Source organism: Lipotes vexillifer, unplaced genomic scaffold (genome assembly GCF_000442215.2).
Source record: "Lipotes vexillifer unplaced genomic scaffold, Lipotes_vexillifer_v1.1 scaffold835, whole genome shotgun sequence".
Classification (NCBI taxonomy): Eukaryota; Metazoa; Chordata; class Mammalia; order Artiodactyla; family Lipotidae; genus Lipotes; species Lipotes vexillifer.
The window spans coordinates 2,397,978-2,416,827 of record NW_006774135.1 but is presented as its reverse complement, the minus strand read 5'-3'; the positions used below and the strand labels follow the sequence as shown (position 1 = coordinate 2,416,827).

The 18,850-nt window shown below is 56.9% G+C and overlaps 1 protein-coding gene across 1 annotated transcript; it reads right to left on the bottom strand.

Annotated features, from left to right (window-relative positions):
• Positions 1 to 1,685: 1,685 nt before the first annotated feature.
• DFFB (DNA fragmentation factor subunit beta) lies at positions 1,686 to 18,517 on the bottom strand. The gene is made up of 7 exons (XM_007448983.1): positions 18,395 to 18,517; positions 16,011 to 16,137; positions 12,763 to 12,951; positions 11,828 to 11,907; positions 9,810 to 9,980; positions 8,462 to 8,562; positions 1,686 to 1,920 (listed from the first exon to the last, which is right to left on the bottom strand). The coding sequence occupies exons 1-7, from the start codon at positions 18,515 to 18,517 to the stop codon at positions 1,686 to 1,688; spliced, it is 1,026 nt and encodes a 341-aa protein (XP_007449045.1).
• Positions 18,518 to 18,850: the final 333 nt, after the last annotated feature.

Below are 18,850 nucleotides of genomic sequence, written 5' to 3'. Positions count from 1 at the left end.
GGTGCGTCCTGCGAGCAGTCCTGCGACTCTGTCGACTGCCATCGACCGCTCATCCCGCTTCCTTGCGCACGTCTGTGCAGGGGACCTAGGACTGGCCTCAGGCACGACAGTTCTCAGAGCTCACAGGACTCGGGAAAGCTGTTGCACTCTTGGTCACCCCGATTAAAATTAGCAGAGGGAAAAGGTGCACGGGGCCAAGTCCAGGAGAGATCGGCACAAGCTTCCGGACACTCCTCCTGGCAGTTGCACCGAGGCGGCACGATGTGGGCAGCAGAAGCCCTGACCAGTCGGCTCTTGGGGAGGCGTGGTGCCCGGGCAGCCCTGCGCAACCAGAGGCCAGGGGCGGGGGAAGGAAGGGGTCCTTATGACAACTCTGCTGAGTTGCCCTCCAGAAACATGTCACGAAGAGGTTGTAACAGGCACACTCCAGCAGCAGAGAGCAGGCAGCCCTGCCCTGGACATGCAGCCGCGGAGCTGGAGGGACGGGGTGGGGGCCACTGGGCCTGGTCCGGCCTTCTTACTGCACAGATGGGACCCACCACGCTCCGGGGCGTCCAGCCTCTCCCACGTCCCCACTTCCCAGCAGACTAGATCAGTGCCATGAACTGAAACAGCACTTTTCAAATCCCACACTGAACTGGCACCTTCTAAAGTGTGTGTATATTTCAGTGACGAAGATCGAATGATTTGGGTCACGGCTCCTTAAAAGTCATTTACTCATTTTTTTCCTCGTTTTTGTCATTCTCAATGAGGGCAAACTTTTTTGACGTGTCTATTTTTAAAAAATCTTTATTGCTTTTGTGATTATACAGTACGTGTAAAAATTCAAGTATTATAAAATGTGACTTTAAAAAGTAAATTTAAAAAACTTATGAAATAAATGCTCATTTCAAAAACTTCAAGTATTATAAAATGCATGATTTAGAAAATTAGTCCTTTGTGATCCAGTCACCCCACCCCACCCCCCAGGTTTCCTGCTCTTCACACGCAGTGATGGTCTCTGCATGACTGGCACATACGTGTGAGACACACCCATGTCACACTGGGCATGGCCGAGCCACCTGCCTGCCTCGTGCACTTAACAGCCAGCTTCCCACTTCTCACATAAATGCCCGAAACCGTTACAGAGTTGTGCATTATGTAGATGTGTCAGGTTGAGTCGTGAAATTAATGCTATCTATCTGACCATTTTGGACCCATAAAAACAGCAATTTCCTATGGTTCAGCATAATGCCACAAGCAGCCCTACAGACATTTGGAGGGTTTCCCACCTTCTGCAGTTAGAAATAATACAGCAGTGAATATCCTTGTATTTTACCCCAAAAGGGTCACGACTCTTTTGAGCATTTAGAAGAGACCAGAGGACGGAGCACTGCGTTTGCCCCCAGAGGAGCTGAGGGCTCACACAAGCTCCCTGAGGCCCGAGTGGCCAGGAGAGAGGGGAGCCGCCTGGCTGGGGACACCGCACGCACACGTGGGTGAAGCCGGAGGGAGGCGACTCCTGAGCCCGGGCGTCCTTGGAGCCACCAGAATCGTCCTCTGGCAGCTGGGCTTGCAGAGGTCAGGAGACAGCTTCAGAAATGTGCTCAGACCAGGATCTTCCAATAGTCCGGGAATATCGGAGTGGCCAAAAATATAAAAACAGGAGCACCTGCTGGAAGGACGCACGTGCAGCCCGGGCTGCGTCACGGGCGCTGGCGAGCACGCCGCTTCCTCCGGGGCACCGCCGGGGCTCGGTAGATCCTGCCGGGGTCGCAGAGGAGTTTGTGGGTGGTCTTCTTGTGGCAGGCGATGTGGACTAACTTGAGGTTCTCAGAGGTGAAGAGCAGGCGATAGAAGTATTTCCAGTCCACTTCTCTGCCCTCGGCGGCGTGGACGGCCGCGGCCAGCGTGGGGACGACCGTGCGCTTCTTTTCTATCCTGCAAAGCAAGGTTAGAGACGCCATCTCTGCCATCCAACTTGTCACAAGCCCCCAGGCACCTTCCAGGCCTCATTTTCTGTTAAACCACAGAGATGGTTGAATGTGGTGTCTACTCGGCTGAGACATCCATCAAGGTTTGGCGGCTTCCAGGAGAGACAGGCGGAGGTGGTTAAACTCGGCAGAGGAACTGCACTCAGGCCGTCCCAGACAGAGCAGGGCGGGCGCTGAAAGGGGCTCACCCTGTGGCCATCAAACGAGCACTGGGGACATCCCTCCACAGGCTGGCGGGGGTGCCAGCGCCACACGCGGCCACGCCCACCGGGCCAGCCAGCCTGGCAGAGCCTGATGCCGGCCACCCGGGCTTCTCACATTTTACAAGTAGACGGGGGACTTCCCTGGCGGTCCAGTGGTTAGGACTCAGCGCTTTCACTGCTGAGGGCGCGAGTTCAACCCCTGGTCGGGAAACTAAGATCCCACAAACTACGCAGCACAGCCAAATTAAAAAAATAAATAAAAGTAGGTAGTGCGTACTTTTTTAAATACCGAAAAGTACACAGAGAAAAATGAGAGCCAACCGTAGTCCCATCACACTCACTCACCAACTTGGCTTCCTTGGTTCACACTTTGGCTATGTGCAGACTCAGCAAAAAATCACACGATACTGTACGAACGTTTTTAAACAGAATCTTACAAATGAAGCTAAAGTCACCTCCAGCTACAGCCTTCGCTCTCATTTCCCGCCTTCCCTTCCCAAAGACGATCTCTATTACGGGTCTGACATGTGTCTTCCCAAATTTCATCCTGTACTTTTATACGCATATGTGTGTCCACTTAAAACAATCGTGATGTTATCTTTGTGTAAACTGCTTTCACTTATAAGCAACAGTTCAAAAGACCTCACTAAGTAACCAGCCTAGAAGCTTGTAAACTTGACAAGACGGAATTGGAAACAGCACAGCTCGGGGGGCTGGCGGCAACTAGACCGGCATAGAATCCTGTCCCCCATGACCCAGAAAAGGTGAGTAACAATAAATAAGTATCTGAGAGTAAAAGAAAGAAGGCGGCACCCCTCTGCAGACACAAAAACCAATGCTGGACCACAGGACTGAGCCACACTCCACAGCTCAACAGGGTTCCGGTCCTCATGGAGGCCCCAGGGGCCCTCAAGAGCCAGGAGGGGTGGGCCGAGATTCCCACCCCAGCCATTAGGGGAGGAACAGGTGCTGCCGGGGGGTCCAGGGCTTTGGGAGGGGAAGGAAAAGCCTCTGCATCAATTACCAACTGCTGCATAACCAGCCCCCCAAAACCTAGCGGTTCTGTGGGTTGGCCTGGCCCAGTCACAGGGCTGCACTCTGCTGGGGGGTTGGCCAGGGGCTGGCCCTTCTCCCCGCGGGATCTTTCATCCTCCAGGAGGCCAAGTCAGGCTCCCCGGCGTGGCGAATGTGCAAGCCCTTGCCAGGCACCCCCGGGTTCCCGTCTGCTTGATGCCGTGGGGGGACGAGGTAAGGACACCGGCAGGTACTGGTCACAGGGCACCACTAGTGTGACCGTCTTCCAGTCACACGGAAAACCAGGACCCTCAGCCCACCTCTCATACGTCCAACTCCACACTGCACGTGGTAGGGAACCCGCGAGCAAGAAAAGCCCACTGAAAGCCCCGGGCACCTGGTGGAAACATGCAGAACCGCTCGGTGGGGACACCCGGGCCATCTGCAGACACCTCCCACCGAGGATGAACTCACGGCCCAGACACACACAAAGCACAAGGAATGCACTGCAATGCACAGGAGGATGCAGCCAACGGTGGCGCCCCCAAGAACCCCCAGGGATCTTAAAACAGACCACTCCCTCTGCCGCCAACTGCAGAGCTCAGGGCCCCGAGACCACTCTCAGGATCCACAGTTCGCTGAAAGGACTCGGAAGGCCCTGAGAGCCTTCACACTTACAGTTACGGTTTACAGCCACGAAAGCATGCAAATTAAAATCATCCAAGGTTAGGGACACACAGGGCGGGGAGTCCAGGGCAGCTCCGGCCGTCCCCTCCCCAGGGAGTCATGGACAGTGCTCCCAGCAGTGGTGGTGACAACACACGGAGAATCAGCAGACAGGGTCGCTCCCTGAGCCTCAGCATCCAGAGTCTTTACTGGGGCTCTGCCATGTGGGCACAGCTGACCACCCACAGGCTGACCTCATCCCCAGCACCCCCAGAGGGCAAGCTGAAACCACGTGACCCAAACCCCCCACCTTGGTCACACTGTTAGGCTGTCCAGTGATCCCCAGCCCCAGGGAAACAGAGACACTAGCAGGCAGGACACTCTGAGGGCTCAGAGGTGACCTCCCAGGGGTCAGGGGCAAAGGCCAGACCTCTCTTTACACACAACCATAAGATAAGTGTATTTAAAATAAAAAATAAAAATGAAAGCAGACTGGCATGAAGAGGAGTGTTTTTTAAAAATAACCCAAAAGCACTTGTAGAAAGGAAATATGTACTCTGCTGCATGCACAGACTGAATGCATCAGAGCTGAAGAGAGAATGCGTGAACTGAATGTATAGGAAGTGTATTAGCTCGGACCACCGTAACAAAATACCATAGACTGGGCGGCTTAAACAACAGAAATCAGTTTTCTCACCATTCTGGAGGCTGGGATTCTGAGATCAGAGGGCCAGCGTGGTTGGGTTCCAGTGAGAAGTGTCTTCCTGGCTCGCAGACGGCTGCCCCCTCGCTGCGTCCTCACACAGTGGAGAGCAAGTCCTCTCCTTATGAGACCACAGTCCTATCAGATCAGTCCTATCAGATCCTCCCTTCCAACCTCATTTACCCTTAATCACCTCCTGAAGAGCCTATGCCCAGACACAGTCACCCTGGGGTTAGGGCTTCAGCACATGAATTTGGGTGACACAGTTCAGTCCGTGGCAGCAAGTCCCCAGGAAAGGGAATGTGTAAGAGCAGACGCAGCACAAGGAGGACGGAGGAGCTGGTCCAGGTACGTGACGGGGAGTCAGAGAATCAACGCTGAAGAGCTTCCCAAAATTAAAGACAGACACATCTTCAGAGCAGAGAATACAAGTCCCGGTCAGAATTTAAAATGGAGATCTGTACTAGATACACATCATTTTCAAAGAGAAAGGGAAAGTCTAAAGCTGCCACAGAAAAGGCAGAGGAGACTGACGGCAGCCTTGTGAACAGACGCCAGAAGATGAGGCGTCATGTCTCCAAAGCACTGCGGGCCGAGTGGCCGCCGGCCTGGAGTCACGTCAGCTCAACAAGCGCTCAGGGCCTTTCTATGACCCCCCGACCCTCATCGTCAACAGGGAGTGAGCCTGAGTGCCATGTGATCTGTGGGTGAGCGTAATCGAGGACCGACCCGGGGAACACGCCCACGCTTTGTGCAGGGCTCACGGCGAGCAGAGGGGGTGACACCAAGGTGACTCCACGGGGCCTGAGGGCAAGGGGGACGCAATTCTGCTTCCGACGTGCTTCCCTCAGGGGCCCCGCTGAGGGGACACAAGCAGACATCTATTTCCCAAACCACCAAAGGGTGGGGTGATGGGCAAGGGAAAAGGAAAACTCGGTTAAACACACAGAAAGCACAAGGGAGACCCAAAAGGGAAGGACTGGGAACCCAGAATAGAGGGCTAAAGTTCAAACACATTTCCTATTTATTCCACCAACACTGGGTGAATGGCCACAGTGGCCAGACGCTGTCCCAGCAGCAGAAAGACGCTGGGGACGTGCCAACACCACTGACCTGGCAGAGCCCGATCCTGCCGGGGAGCACGGCCATCACCACACAGGCAGAGGACGGCAGCCGTCAGCTCTGATGGGACCATCTCGGACCCCATGGGAACAAGAGCAATAACACGGCCAGTGGGACAGTCACCCAAACCCGGAGACACGGCAGAGTCGACAAGAAAGGGGCGGAAAACCGGCACAGCAGCTTAAATCCAGCCACGCAGATCTGAGGCCACTCGCACTCACACCCCCGCCACTGAGGCTCAGAGGAGGCGTGAGCGACCACAGCAGCGAGTGGGCACCAAGAGAGGCAACTAGGAATCCGGCAGCAACTGAAAACAAATGCCCACTTCTAACCAGTTCACGGAGCAGCGATAAAATCATGATGGAAATGACAGAATCCTTACACCTGAATAACAATAAAATTACCGAACTCACAGGTGGTAGCTAAAGCTAAACTGATAGCCTGAAATGTACATGTCAGAAAACAGGAGAGATGCAAATTAACTAATAAGCAAGAAGAAACCCAAAAAAGTAGAAAGAAGGGATACAAAATAAAAGCCAAATGAATGAAGTTAAGGAAAAGGCTGAGGATGGTTTTGAAAAGAGGGAGGGAAGCGCTGGTCCCAAACAGGAAGACTTCTCGCAACACCGGGTATTGGAGGAGGCGCCCTTAGCCCTCGGGGAACAGGACCCCTGCCCCGCCGCCCAGCCCACACGCCAGGAACTCGGGCGCGGAACATCCTCCCAGGACAGGCTGCACCCCCGTACGTGCACCCCTAAGCCCGCACATGCGTGGTGCAGCCCTCGTGGTGTGAGGGGGCCCGAGGGGTGAGAGAAGAGGGCAGGCTGCGGACTGCAGGCCACTGCGGCCACGTCCCAGAGCCCTGAGAAGTCCGCCGCCTGGGACCAGGAACCTGGCCTGGGCCGAGGCGACACAGTCCGGGGGGAGGACAGCACGCGCTGTACTGACAGTTTGTTACTCTTTAGTGTTTAACTATTTAAACACGTGGCTTGTGGCTTCAGCCCCATCAGAGTCGGGGTGGGCCTGTGTCCATGTCTCAGGGAAACAATCAGACCAGTGTTTTCAAACCCCCGCTGCCTGCTGTCAAAACTGCATTTTAGGGCTTCCCTGGTGGCGCAGTGGTTGAGAGTCCGCCTGCCGATGCAGGGGACGCGGGTCCGTGCCCCGGTCCGGGAGGATCCCACATGCCGCGGAGCGGCTGGGCCCGTGAGCCACGGCCGCTGAGCCTGCGCGTCCGGAGCCTGAGCTCCGCAGCGGGAGAGGCCACAGCAGTGAGAGGCCCGCGTACCGCAAAAAAACTGCATTTTAAATTAAAAGCCAGTACATGTATCTATGTGGACGTATGTGTATTTAGAAGAGCGGCAATGTAACGGGCACGTTTCAGGAGACATGACTCAGGGTCTGGCGTGCACGCTGCTGCGTCATCCGTGCTCTCTTCTAGGCCGGCCTGTTTCCCTCCTCAGATGCTGGCGGTGTGGCCCCTAGTGGGCCGTGAAAAGACAGGAGCAGACAGATGGCCTGGAGCCCCGAGATCATCTTGGGGTGCTCCAGGCAGGTCAGAAACAGCGCAGCCAACCAGTAGAGAAAAACTAGGATATCTTCATGATACAGGAAGGGAAGGATTTCACACAAAAAAGAAGAGATACATCTCAGTACACTGGAATTTAAACCCATCACGATCAAAGACATCCCAGAAGCGAAAGACAAGCCCAAACTGTAAAAACATACCTGTAACACAAAGAGCCACCAAAGAATCAGTAACCAGGATGTGTAAAGAATTCCTACAGATTAATTAGAAAAGCCAAAGCCCAGTAAAAACTGAGCAGAGGAAGCAAGAGCCACCTCACAGAACACAAGTGGCCAATAAACACACGGACATTCAACCTTCCTAGTAATCAGGCAAATGAACTGCAACAGGAGAACCTGTTTCTCGCCCATCAGACTGGGAGAATGCAAAAAGAGTACTGATACCAAGAGGTGGTGAAGCCTGGGGCGTCGGTGGGACCACCCTGGAGAGCAACCCGGGAACACGCAGGACGGGAGATAGGGGACGTTAGGAGCCAGCACCCCACGCAGGCAAAAATTCACATGTAACTTTACAGGAGGCCCTCTGCGTGCAGGGTTCCTTCGTATCCACGGCTTGGTATCCGCAGAGTCAACCGATGTGGACGGAGCAGTACTCTAGTATTTCCTACTGAAAACTCCATGTATAAGTGGAGCCATGCAGTTCAAACGCCACGTTGTTCAGGGATCAACAAGAAAAGCATCTCAGTTAAAATAATAAAATTTTCCATTTCTGCCCTTGTTTTTAGAATGAGCTAATACACACATAAAATGATCCTGCCAGCCAAGACTTGCTAACCCTGCTTGAAGCAGGAAACGCCTTACACGTCACAACGCAGAGCTCCCGCTCCCTGGGCGAGGCAGGGACCCCACACAGCTGCGCCCGTGCCACGCTGACCGGGCCCGCAGCTGCCGATCACTGCCTCCGCCCACAGGTGGGCGCTGGTGGTGGGAGGGGACGCGCGGGGTTGCACAGGTGCAGACGGGGATCTGAGCCCACCGCGCTGAGTGACACCCGCCACGCAGCCCAGGAGCGTCAGCACCGCACGATCCCGGCAACCCCTCCCACGCCACACAGCCACGACGTCTGTGGGTCTGTGACACATGCGCTGGGTGTGTGGTGCACCAGGCAGCCCGCCAGCCGCAGAGGCCGGGCAGCGCCAGGTCGCAGGTGCACTCCGGGTCTGTGGTTGTGGCCTTCAGCCCCACGCACTCACACGTGGTCCAGGTTCCAGGTGCTAAAGAGGACACGGCTCTCCCTGTTACTGTAGGGGTTGATGGAGTGTCTGGAAGCACAGTCGTCCACGTCAAAGGGACCCTGGGCCGAAAGAGAGAAGGTAAAGGCCACGAAGCCAAGGAGCATCTCACTGCCGCTCCACCCACGACGGAGGCACCCCTTGGCGGGGGTCAGGCCCCTACAGAGAGTCTCTGTTCAGGAGGTAAAGCATCCTGCCCTGGAACGGCACCCCATTCCCTCATGACCCCGGGGTGATGCTCTGCGTCTGCAAAGGGGACAAGTGAGCCTACTGGCCGTTTGGGGCGCCAGCTTTCCCCCACGCTGCTCCCATCACACGACTGCTCCCCTCCTGTCTCCTCCACGGCCTCCCAGCATTTCCCTGAGGCCCTGCACAGGCTGGGTCTCGGAGACGTACGAAAACATCTCCTCTTCCCTGAAGCCCCAACCCCACTCCGGCCCTCGAGGGCCCTCACAGCCGCCCCGCAGGAAGCCTACTGCCCGACTTGCTCAGAGGCCTTTGACCCAGAGTCTGCCCAGGCCGGGGTGAAGGGTCTGGTCTCTGTCCCCACCACACACACTGCCAGGCTCCAGGCACACACCCCCGGGAGGGAGAGGTCAGCTGTGTGTGAGGTGTGACGTGAAGCCAGCTGGGAAGGAACAGCGTTTGGATGCTCAGGGACCGTCACGCTTGGGAGGGGCTGCCCGGTGGGGGCAGAGGCATGGGGGCCTGTGGGAGGGAGGCCGCGCCCACCCCTGCCCACTCTGGGCCCAGCGCCAGCGGCAGGAGGGGATTTTACTGGAAGTGCAACGTACAGCTTGCAAAGAGCAAGATGTGCCCTTAGCTGTCTCCACAGCTCAGAACGCTGCTTCCAGCTGATGCCACCCACCACGGTGCCACGCTCAGCCAGAGCCCGAAATGTCACGTCCAGCCACCACCCTGAAATCTGGATGCTCCCACATCCAGGCTTTCCCAAGGGAGCAAAACACGCAACAGCCACCCAAACGAATGCCATCTCTCCTCTCACACCAGGGCGGGGTCTCGGCTCACGAGCAGTTGTGTCCTGCCGCCTGCACCCGCCAAAGCGGTCCTCAAGTGAAGGCCCTGAACCAGCATCACTGCGGAACGTGTCAGAAATGCAGGCTCTCAGGCCTCACCAGAGCTGCTGAAACAGAAGCCCCGGGAGGGGCCCAGGGGGCTCACGAGCCCTCCAGGGGGTTCTGACACCACTGACGTCTGGGAGCCACTGGCTGAGACCCTGATACCCGAGGGCTGCCCCAGCTCACCAGGCCTTGACCGGGGTGGCCCAGGCCACAGGCTCGTGGCTTACCTGGCAGGAGAACCAGCCTTCAGGCGTGCAGAGCCGGCGGCTGGCCTTCGCCCCCCTGTCAAAGTAGCTGCTGTTGTACCGGGCGGCCTGGAGCTTCTGGCACATGGCACCCACGACCCGCAGGTACTCTCCCCGAGCCTCCGTCACAACCAGGGAGGCGCCAGCCGTCACCTAGAAGAGGCAGGGGCATCGCTGAATGCTGGCCACGCGCCCGAAAAACCCACCGCCGCCGGGGTCCCGGTCCACCAACGCCACAGCCCTCAGAGCCCCCGCCCCCTGGGGTCCCAGCGTGGCCCCGAGGTCGGGGATCCGGCCCCCGCCCCCTGGGGTCCCAGCATGGCCCTGAGGTCTGGGGGTCTGAGCTCACACCGACTGTGCCTGCCTGACCCTGGGAAATTTCTCTGGGCCCATGAGATGGAGCTTTGGTCACAATCAGATAAGAACTCAAGCTCCAGGCATCCTGGCCGCCCTGTCTCCCAAGCACTGCCCACTGCTTTGCAGCAAGAAACCTGAGAGAAAGTGTGCAGGTGAGGAGTGACCAGCGCACTGCCGCCCACTGGGGCGCAGGTGGAGAGTTGCACCCATGGGCACAGCTGGGCCCACACTGAGCGCTGGGCAGAAGCGAGGAGACCGCCTGGCCCAGTGGGAGTGACAGCAGGGCAGCAGATGGGTCATCACTGGACAGGGGGCTGCACCCAGCAGGGGCTGGGAATGATGCCCTGGAGATGCCCGCCAGCCAGCGCAGGGAGCACGTCCTCGGCAACAGAAGGAGCCCGAGGGTGGCCACTTTCAGGCAGAGATGGGGAGCAGGGGGAGAGGGGGAGCTGGACCAGGCCCCAGGACCTCAGACACCCCAGTCCTGAGGTTTCCTTCTGTGTAACGGGATGTCAACAGAGCGCATGTGGGCAGTTCTGCAGCACCGACGTGCGGCCGGGTGCAGGTGAGGGGTGGGGGTGGTGTCTGCAAAAGACGAACAAGACGCCCCACGGCTGACATCCAGCCACGCAGCACAGGGGCAACGGCTCCCGCGGGCCTCTGCGGGGAGCGCCCAGCCCACCCCCGGGCTCCAGCACTGGTTCTCTGAGGAGCTGGCACAGAGGGCTGAGCCTGAGGACCCTTGCCTGCCGCTGCCCCCAAACCCACCCCCTGCCGCCTGTCCTCCCATGAAGGGTGGAAGAGAGCTGCCCAGAACCCAGCCTCAGGGGCCAGTCAAGCACCCAGGTTATCCTCCAGAGAGGGGGCAACGCACCCCCAAGGCACCACAGGCACCAGTCCCCTCCGCGGCCTGCCCTGCTGCAGGTCATCTGTCAGCTGGGTCACCTCCCTGCTGAATGGGAGCGGGTCAGAGTGCACTGGGCCCGAGGACCCGTTTCTCCTTGGAGGTGAAGTGCGTCTCCATCGGGAGAGTTTCGGCTCTCAACCTGTATCGGCTTGCTTCTCACGCCTCCCGGAGGGGAGCCCAGAGTCAAAGCCTGGACCCACCATGACTCGGACCCCCTGCTGCTGCTTCTTGGAGGTCAGACAGCTGCGCCTCGCACAGACGGGAAAGTCAACGGCAGCGCTGGGGACAGGAGAGCAGCTGCCCCTCCCCACCCACCGTGTGGGCGTCCATCCAAGCTAACGGTGGACGGAGATGGCTACTTGGGATGAGTTCACGTCGAAACTGAACCGCCCAACAGATGAAGGCGTACAAAGGTGGGTTCTACTCACAGCCCGTAGGGAGAGTTCACACAGAGTGCAGGGAGGCAAAGTCTGCAACCCCGGACCCAGCTTGAGCTCTGACAAGTGGAAGCCAGATGTCGGCCGTGCGGGGGGCTCCCCAGGCAAGCGGCCCATCCACTGCTGGCTCACATCCACCTGCACCCAGACTGGCATCCACAGCAGCACCTGCCCCTGAACCTGCACCCACGCCAGCCTGTGCGCTCCTCCAACATCCACGCTGGCCCTGGAGCAGAGTCCCAACAGCAGAACCCGCTTCCTAAACCTGCCTGGCACACCCAGCATCAGTGTGGACCTACCTCTCTCAGGTAGCTCCGGATCCGGCTCTCACAGCTGTATCTCAGGTAGCCAGACTTGTTCCTAAACCGGGACTCCAAACCTGCCAGAAGGAGAGACAAGACGCCTGGAGCCCAGGGCCCGTGCCCTCCCAGGAGGGGCGGAAGGTGAGGGCCATTTTGCTCAGCTCCATCTAGAAACGTTCTAATGGGGAACTGCACGCTATCCCTGGATTTTGTTCATTTATGGAGAAGTCTGGTCCACCAGCACAGAGCATCTCAAAGGCTACCGAGGAGCTCCTGCCTGGTGGCACCTCCAAGCCCCTTTCCCAAGAGGGCTGCAGTCGCTCAGGGCTCCCTCCGCCTGGCTTGAGAGGCCAATCGAAAAGGTGGGAGCAGCCCAGGTGAATGGATAAAGAAGATGTGGTCCACCCAGGTGATGGAATATCACGCAGCCTCAAAGAGGAAGGGAATCCTGACACCTGGTTCCACATGGATGAACCATGGAGACATTAAATGCTGAGTGAAGTAAGCCAGATGCTGATCCCACTCATACGAGGCCCCTGGAGGAGTCAGAATCACAGGGACAGGAAGAAGGCTGGGGGCCGGGGCTGCGGAGGGGTGGGGAGCTATGTTCAATGTGGGCAGAGCTTCAGTTTGGGAAGATGAAAATGTCTGAGGACAGATGGTGGTGACGCTGCACAACAACGGGAAGATATTTAATGCCAGCGAACTATATGCCTGAAAACGGTAAAGATGGTGAATTTTATCTTATGCCTACTTGACCACAATTGAAAATTAAATAAAAATAAAACGGCCAGTCCCAGGGCTGCCTGGCCCCTGGCCCCACGCTTGGGGAGCCCCTGGGTCTGGGAACTGACACAGATCCCATGTCCCAGGAAGCTGGCCCGAGGAAGCACTCCCCACCCGCTCCCTCCAGGCCCGAATCCATAAGGCACCTTCGAACCACGGCGCATCCTCGGCCCTGGTCTCGGCCGCGATGTTCTCGCTGACGGTGCCCAGCAGGTCGGCCAGGAGCTTCTGCCGCAGCGGGGCCCGCTCGTCCGAGAGCATCTGCCGGGCGGCCTGGATGAGCTCTGCGTGCGGCTCCTGGAACACGCTCAGGAAGCGGCTGATGTCACTCGCATCTACCACCGAAGGGAACAGAGAGGCCACCAGGCTTTGGAGCACTGCCTCGGGGAGACCACCTCCTCCCCCGGGACCAGCCAGACACCCTGCCCCGACAGTCACCAGCCCAGGGTTCCGGGCCTTGGGCCTGGCTGCCCGCGCCCGGCTGGTGCGAGGGCAGACAGGGAGGACATGGGACACAGTTTGGAAAACGAAAGCCACCCAAGCGAGTTGCCACCCTTCCCCTCAGCCTTCCTTCCTCCAAGTGAAATCGCCTCGTCTTGGGACCTCCCTCGAGACCTCTCACACTCCAGGTTCATCCCTTCACTGTCCTGCTGGCTCCCAGGGCCTTTCCGCTCACACCCGAAAGCAGCAAGCCCTCCGAGCAGGCACTCGGGACCGAGGGCTTCACAGCGTCCTGCAAAAAGAAGTCCAGACGCATGCGAGGAACAGTCCGCACAGTCCCGAGGGTCATTCCAGGGATATGGGGCCACTCAGGGTCCAAACATCAATTAGTGTGATCCACCCTCAACAGGCTAACCAAGAAAAGTCACACGATCATAGCAACTGGCACAGAAAGACAGAGAAAATCTTCAAGACCTAGAGCTTCGTGAAAATGTCTCAGACTGAACACCAAAGCCATACACGTAGAAAGATAAAAAGGGACAAGTTGGATTTCATCAAAATTAAAAATTTTACTCCATGAAAGACGCGGTTAAGAGAACGAAAAGACAAGCTGCAGGGACTCCCCTGGTGGCGCAGTGGTTAAGAATCCGCCTGCCAAAAAATCCAGGGCTTACCTGGTGGCACAGTGGTTAAGAATCCGCCTGCCAATGCAGGGGACACAGGTTCAAGCCCTGGTCAGGGAAGATCCCACATGCTGCGGAGCAACTAAGCCCATGCGCCACAACTACTGAGCCTGCGCTCTAGAGCCTGCAAGCCACAACTACTGAGCCTGTGCTTTATAGCCCACACGCCACAACTACTGAGCCTGAGCTCTAGAGCCCGCACACCACAACTACTGAGCCTGTGCTCTACAGCCCGTGCGCCACAACTACTAAGCCTGCGCTCTAGAGCCTGCGCGCCACAACCACTGAGCCCAAGTGCCACAACTACTGAAGCCTGCACCCCTACAGCCCATGCTCCGCAACAAGAGAAGCCACCGCGAGGAGAAGCCCGCACACCGCAACAAAGAGTAGCCCCCGCTCGTCACAACTAGAGAGCCCGCGGACAGCAATGAAGACCCAACACAGCCAAAAAAAATAAATAAAATAAATAAATTTATTTTAAAAAAACCACATATACTCTTTGGCTCAGCAATTCTACTCTTAGGAATCTTTCTCACAGAAATAAAAGCGTAATGGTCATAAGAACATATTTATTTAAAAAAAGACAAGCTACAGACTGGGAGAAAATATCAGTGTCAACAACACATCTGACAAAGACTCAACCAGAATATATTAGGAAAAAACTCACAAAACTCAACCGTAAAAAACACCCCATTAGACAATGGACAAAAGACACTTCACAAGAAGGTTTACAGATGGTAAATCAGCCCAGGAGAAGATGGTCAACACCATCCGTCGGGAGGGAAATCCAAGTCCAGACACCATCGCACACCCACCAGAATGGCTAAAGTGAAAAGAGCGACAATGCCAAGAGCTGGAGAGGCCATTCTCGTCCCTCCTGTGGAGATAAGATGGGACCGCAGCTCTGGAAAGCAGCGTGCAGTTCCTTTTCTTTTCTTTTTTAACAACTTTATTGAGACTTCATTCTCTAGAAGTACACGGAGGAAGAATGCTTGCCACTAGGAGCGCACAGCAGACATGTCACCTTCACTGCTGACAGCAGAGTCCCAACCGAGGGGCAAGGCCACACCTGCACTGCTCTCGGGCTTCTCTCTCTGCCCTTTCAGCAGAGGAGGTAGGACAACCTCGGTCCTCAGAGCTCCACTTCCTTCCCCAGGCACCAGAAACATCTCCTGAAATGGAAGCCCCTTTGCACAAGGGCCAGATGACCCTCCCAGGAAAAGGGCATACACCTGGCCACTGGCCTATGGCTCCAGAGTATCACTTGTCATCCAGCACAGACCCACCTAAAGAACCAACTCCAAAAGCACCTGCTCCAATAAGGCAGCCCCGACAGGAGCCTAAGGACGGTGTGTCCGCAAACCCGACAGAGACCAGACGCTGAGCATAGCAACAGCCACCAGCCCGTCCCTTAGAAAGTTGATAAAAGAAATTTTTACATATTGAGATACAGGGACGTTGTTCTGGCTTCTACATGAGTTAGCTTGAATTTGATGCTAACTACAACAGTCTTTTTGTGGCCGATCAAACATACACTGCACATCTGCTTTAATTATTAAAGAAAAGGGCGCATTGACCAGAAGTAAAGAACATCCATGTTAAAAATAAAAATTAAATGCCCCTCTTCCTGGGACACCAATGCTGGTTACTCCTTCGATCATAAGGCTCCCTCCCAGGTGCCAAGCCCACGCTGACTCGCTGTGTACCTGCTGGTCTGGTTTTTTTTGAAACCTCGGAGAAATGCATCCCTGCCTTATTTAATGGTCTTTGTTCTGACAAGACATAAATCTGTGCTGAAAACCCTGCTACTCTGGAGCAGTTTCTCAGAGTAACCTGGGAAGAGGGCTTCTGGGCTCTAGTCCTCAGTCTGGCTCGAATAAAACTGTTCTGTTCTTATTATTGATTGGTTATTGATTACTTTCCGCAAAAAAGCCCGGCAGAACAGGACAGCCTCTCTCTCTGGCTCTGCCTTACCTGCAAAACTGGGCAGGCTCCCACCCGCAAAGCCCTCCCTTCTGCCCTTAGGGGTTACTAGGACACTTCAAATGAATGTAAATAAAACTAAAGGAATTTCTTAAAAAGACACATAGAACAACCAGCTGGACAACTGGCCTCCTGACCAAGAGGATGGACTCTGAAGGGCTTCCTCCTTCAGAGTCCAGAGTAAGGGAGACCCCCTCCCTCCCGGGACTGGCACCCCCAGGCAGGCCCTCTGCACCTCCAAAGCCGCACCAGCTTCCCCACCGATCTCCAAGGTCGCCGCCACTTACAACCCTGCCAGGTCTGCCCCGCAGTGAGAAGCACGAGCTCCGAGTCATCGGGGACACTCCAGAAGTAATCTCCAGTAAGCTCCGTGCCATCCTCGTAGAGACACAGGGTGGAGCCGGCAACGGGGAGCTGGGAAGAAGGGGGGGAGGGGAGAGCAGGGTGGGATGCTTACTTCCTGGATCTCGGGTGGCCCAGTCTTGGGATGGCGGCCTGAGGTCTTCCCATCTGCAGCCCTCACAGAGAACAAGAAGGAACTACTACGCTGTAAAGAATCCCACTCGAGATGCAGTCTGCACGTACAGAGCACGTCCAAACGAGGGCACCTACTGTAGGTCGTTCTAAGACCTGGAAAGTCATAGAAATAGATACACGGTGATAACCGCTTTGCAGGATTCACCACTCGGACCCTTCAAACCGAGCTCCTCCAGGGCACTTTAAAATCCAAGCCTGTGGGCTTCCCTGGTGGCGCAGTGGTTGAGAGTCCCCCCGGCCAATGCGGGGGACACGGGTTCGTGCCCCGGTCCAGGAGGATCCCACATGCCGCGGAGCAGCTGGGCCCGTGGGCCACGGCCACTGGGCCTGCACGTTCGGAGCCTGTGCTCCGCGGCGGAAGAGGCCGCGGCGGTGAGAGGCCCACGTACCGCAAAAAAAAAAAAAAAAAAAATCCAAGCCTGCTTCCAAAAATGACCCTTGACTGCTTGCACTAAGCCTGTAAACACATCCCCATCAATGAGGCTCGTTGCCTGACAGGTGTCAGGACATCTCACCTAAGCTCGAGTTTCTCCCTGGGCACCAATTAGTTAAGGAGAACATCTTTACTGAGCAGGACCCACCGCCTCTGGCCACGGAAGTGTGATCAGCACGAGGGACTCTTAACTTGCTGAGGTTTAGTCCTCTGTTGCTCTACACCAATCAGTTTTATGAATTTTTTTTTTACATCTTTATTGGAGTGTAATTGCTTTACAATGGTGTGTTAGTTTCTGCTCCATAACAAAGTAAATCAGTTATACATATACATATGTTCCCATAGCTCTTCCCTCTTGCGTCTCCCTCCCTCCCACCCTCCCTATCCCACCCCTCTAGGTGGTCACAAAGCACCGAGCTGATCTCCCTGTGCTATGCGGCTGCTTCCCACTAGCTACCTATTTTAGGTTTGGTAGTATATATATGTCCATGCCACTCTCTGGCTTTGTCACAGCTTACCCTGCCCCCTCCCCATATCCATTTTTAATAGCAACTCCTCCCCTCTCCCCCACCCCACACATGCACACACAACCCCAGCACTGGTCTAAGCCCAGTCGAAGAAATTAATTCAATAAGGGTAAGAACAATGGTTGAAATACCTAGAATATTCGTGCCAAAGGGCTTTTAGAGGCCTCTGAGCCCAACCCTTCATTCTACACCAGGGGAAACCAGGCAGGGAATGGCCTGTGCCCTGGAGCACTTGAGCCTACCAGCACTGGAACCAGGTCCCTGGGTCTTAGGCCAGAGCTGTCGTGATCCTCAGGTCAGAAGGGGTAAGTTTCCCAGGCCTCTCTACAAAGTCCCCCTGCTCTGACGGGGCCGAGGACCCAGAGGAGGAGGTTGGGGGCTTCTCCGCAGCACAGGAAATGGGAATTCCCTAGGGCCTAGATGTCTCCCACACTCCCTGGTTTTGAGGCACAAAAGCAGCACCTCCTATTCTCCCCAAATTTCTCCCAAGCGGGTGGGTTCCTGAGCGCTGGGGCAGAGGCTTCACTCAGGCTATCTGCTGAGATGCGGCACCAGGCACCAGGACCCAGAAGCCGGGATGGACCCCAATTCCCCCGCCCCCCGCCTGCAGCCCCCGCACCTACAGAGGCTGGGCTAAGAGGCTTCTGGCATAGCTAGACAGGGGTTTAAACACCGGCCATTCCTCAGTGGCTATGGCACGTTGCTTAGTCGCTCGGTGCCTCAGTTTCCTCATCTTTGAAATGGGGGTGTTAGCGCCCGATTCACAGGGCGACAGGTGGACTCCACGAAAGCCCATGTAAGGAGCCAGGATGGAGCCCCGGGGTCTGGCACGTGGCCGTCGGCAGTGGTCAGGCTCAGGCTTTCCGCCCTGGGGATATGGACAGTGCCCCCTCCCAGCGACTGTCATTACTCGGGGACGCACTGCGGCTCGGTGCAGCCTGAGCTCGGCCAGTCCTGACAGTGCAGGACGATGCGGCAACATCTTCCCAGCTCAAAAAGAGTGCTCTGGGCAGGCTCGCTCAGTCAGACTCGCCCCACCCCACCCCCGCCCCACCCCAACCGCCACGCGGCCCGGGGCGCCCGCAAGCAGAGGCCCGCAGCCCATCGGCCCCCAGCTCCTCAGCCCGGGGAGCACCTGCAAGCGGAGGCCCCCCGACCCCGGACCCCGGGGCACCTGAAAGTGGAGGCACCCCTTCCGCAGCACTTCCTCGCAGTTCCTGCCCGCCACCCCAAATTTCTTCTGGTTGTGCAGGGCCCGCAGCTTGAACCTCTTGAGCTTCTGGAGCACCGCAGACATCCTCAGAGCCTCCGGCCCCGCGGGCGGCGCCTACGCGGCGGGCCGCACCGTGGGTCCGCGCCTGAGGGTTTCCACAGAGGGGAATCAAGGCCCCGCGCCGCCCCCCCCCACCCCCGAAACTACACTACCCAGAAGGCCCGGGAAGCGGCGGCACGACCCCGCCTTGTGCGCAGGCGCCGTTCCATGAAAACTACATTACCCAGAAGGCCCAGGAAGAGGCGGTGCGACTCCGCCTTGTGCGCAGGCGCGGCGGGGCAGGGTTGCGCACGCGCGGAGGTCCGGGCGGGCTGGCCTGGTTGTCATGAGAGCGGTGGCCGCGGCCCGGGCAACAGG

What these genes read in the sequence shown, in the direction of transcription:
- DFFB (XM_007448983.1), bottom strand. Translation starts at nt 18,517, where the DNA reads ATGTCTGCGGTGCTCCAGAAGCTCAAGAGGTTCAAGCTGCGGGCCCTG. An exon ending in AGGGGTGCCTCCACTTTCAG is followed by an intron (nt 16,138 to 18,394) that starts GTGCCCCGGGGT and finishes CCTTCTTCCCAG; the next exon opens with CTCCCCGTTGCCGGCTCCAC. An exon ending in TCCGGAGCTACCTGAGAGAG is followed by an intron (nt 9,981 to 11,827) that starts GTAGGTCCACAC and finishes TGCCTCTTCTAG; the next exon opens with GTGACGGCTGGCGCCTCCCT.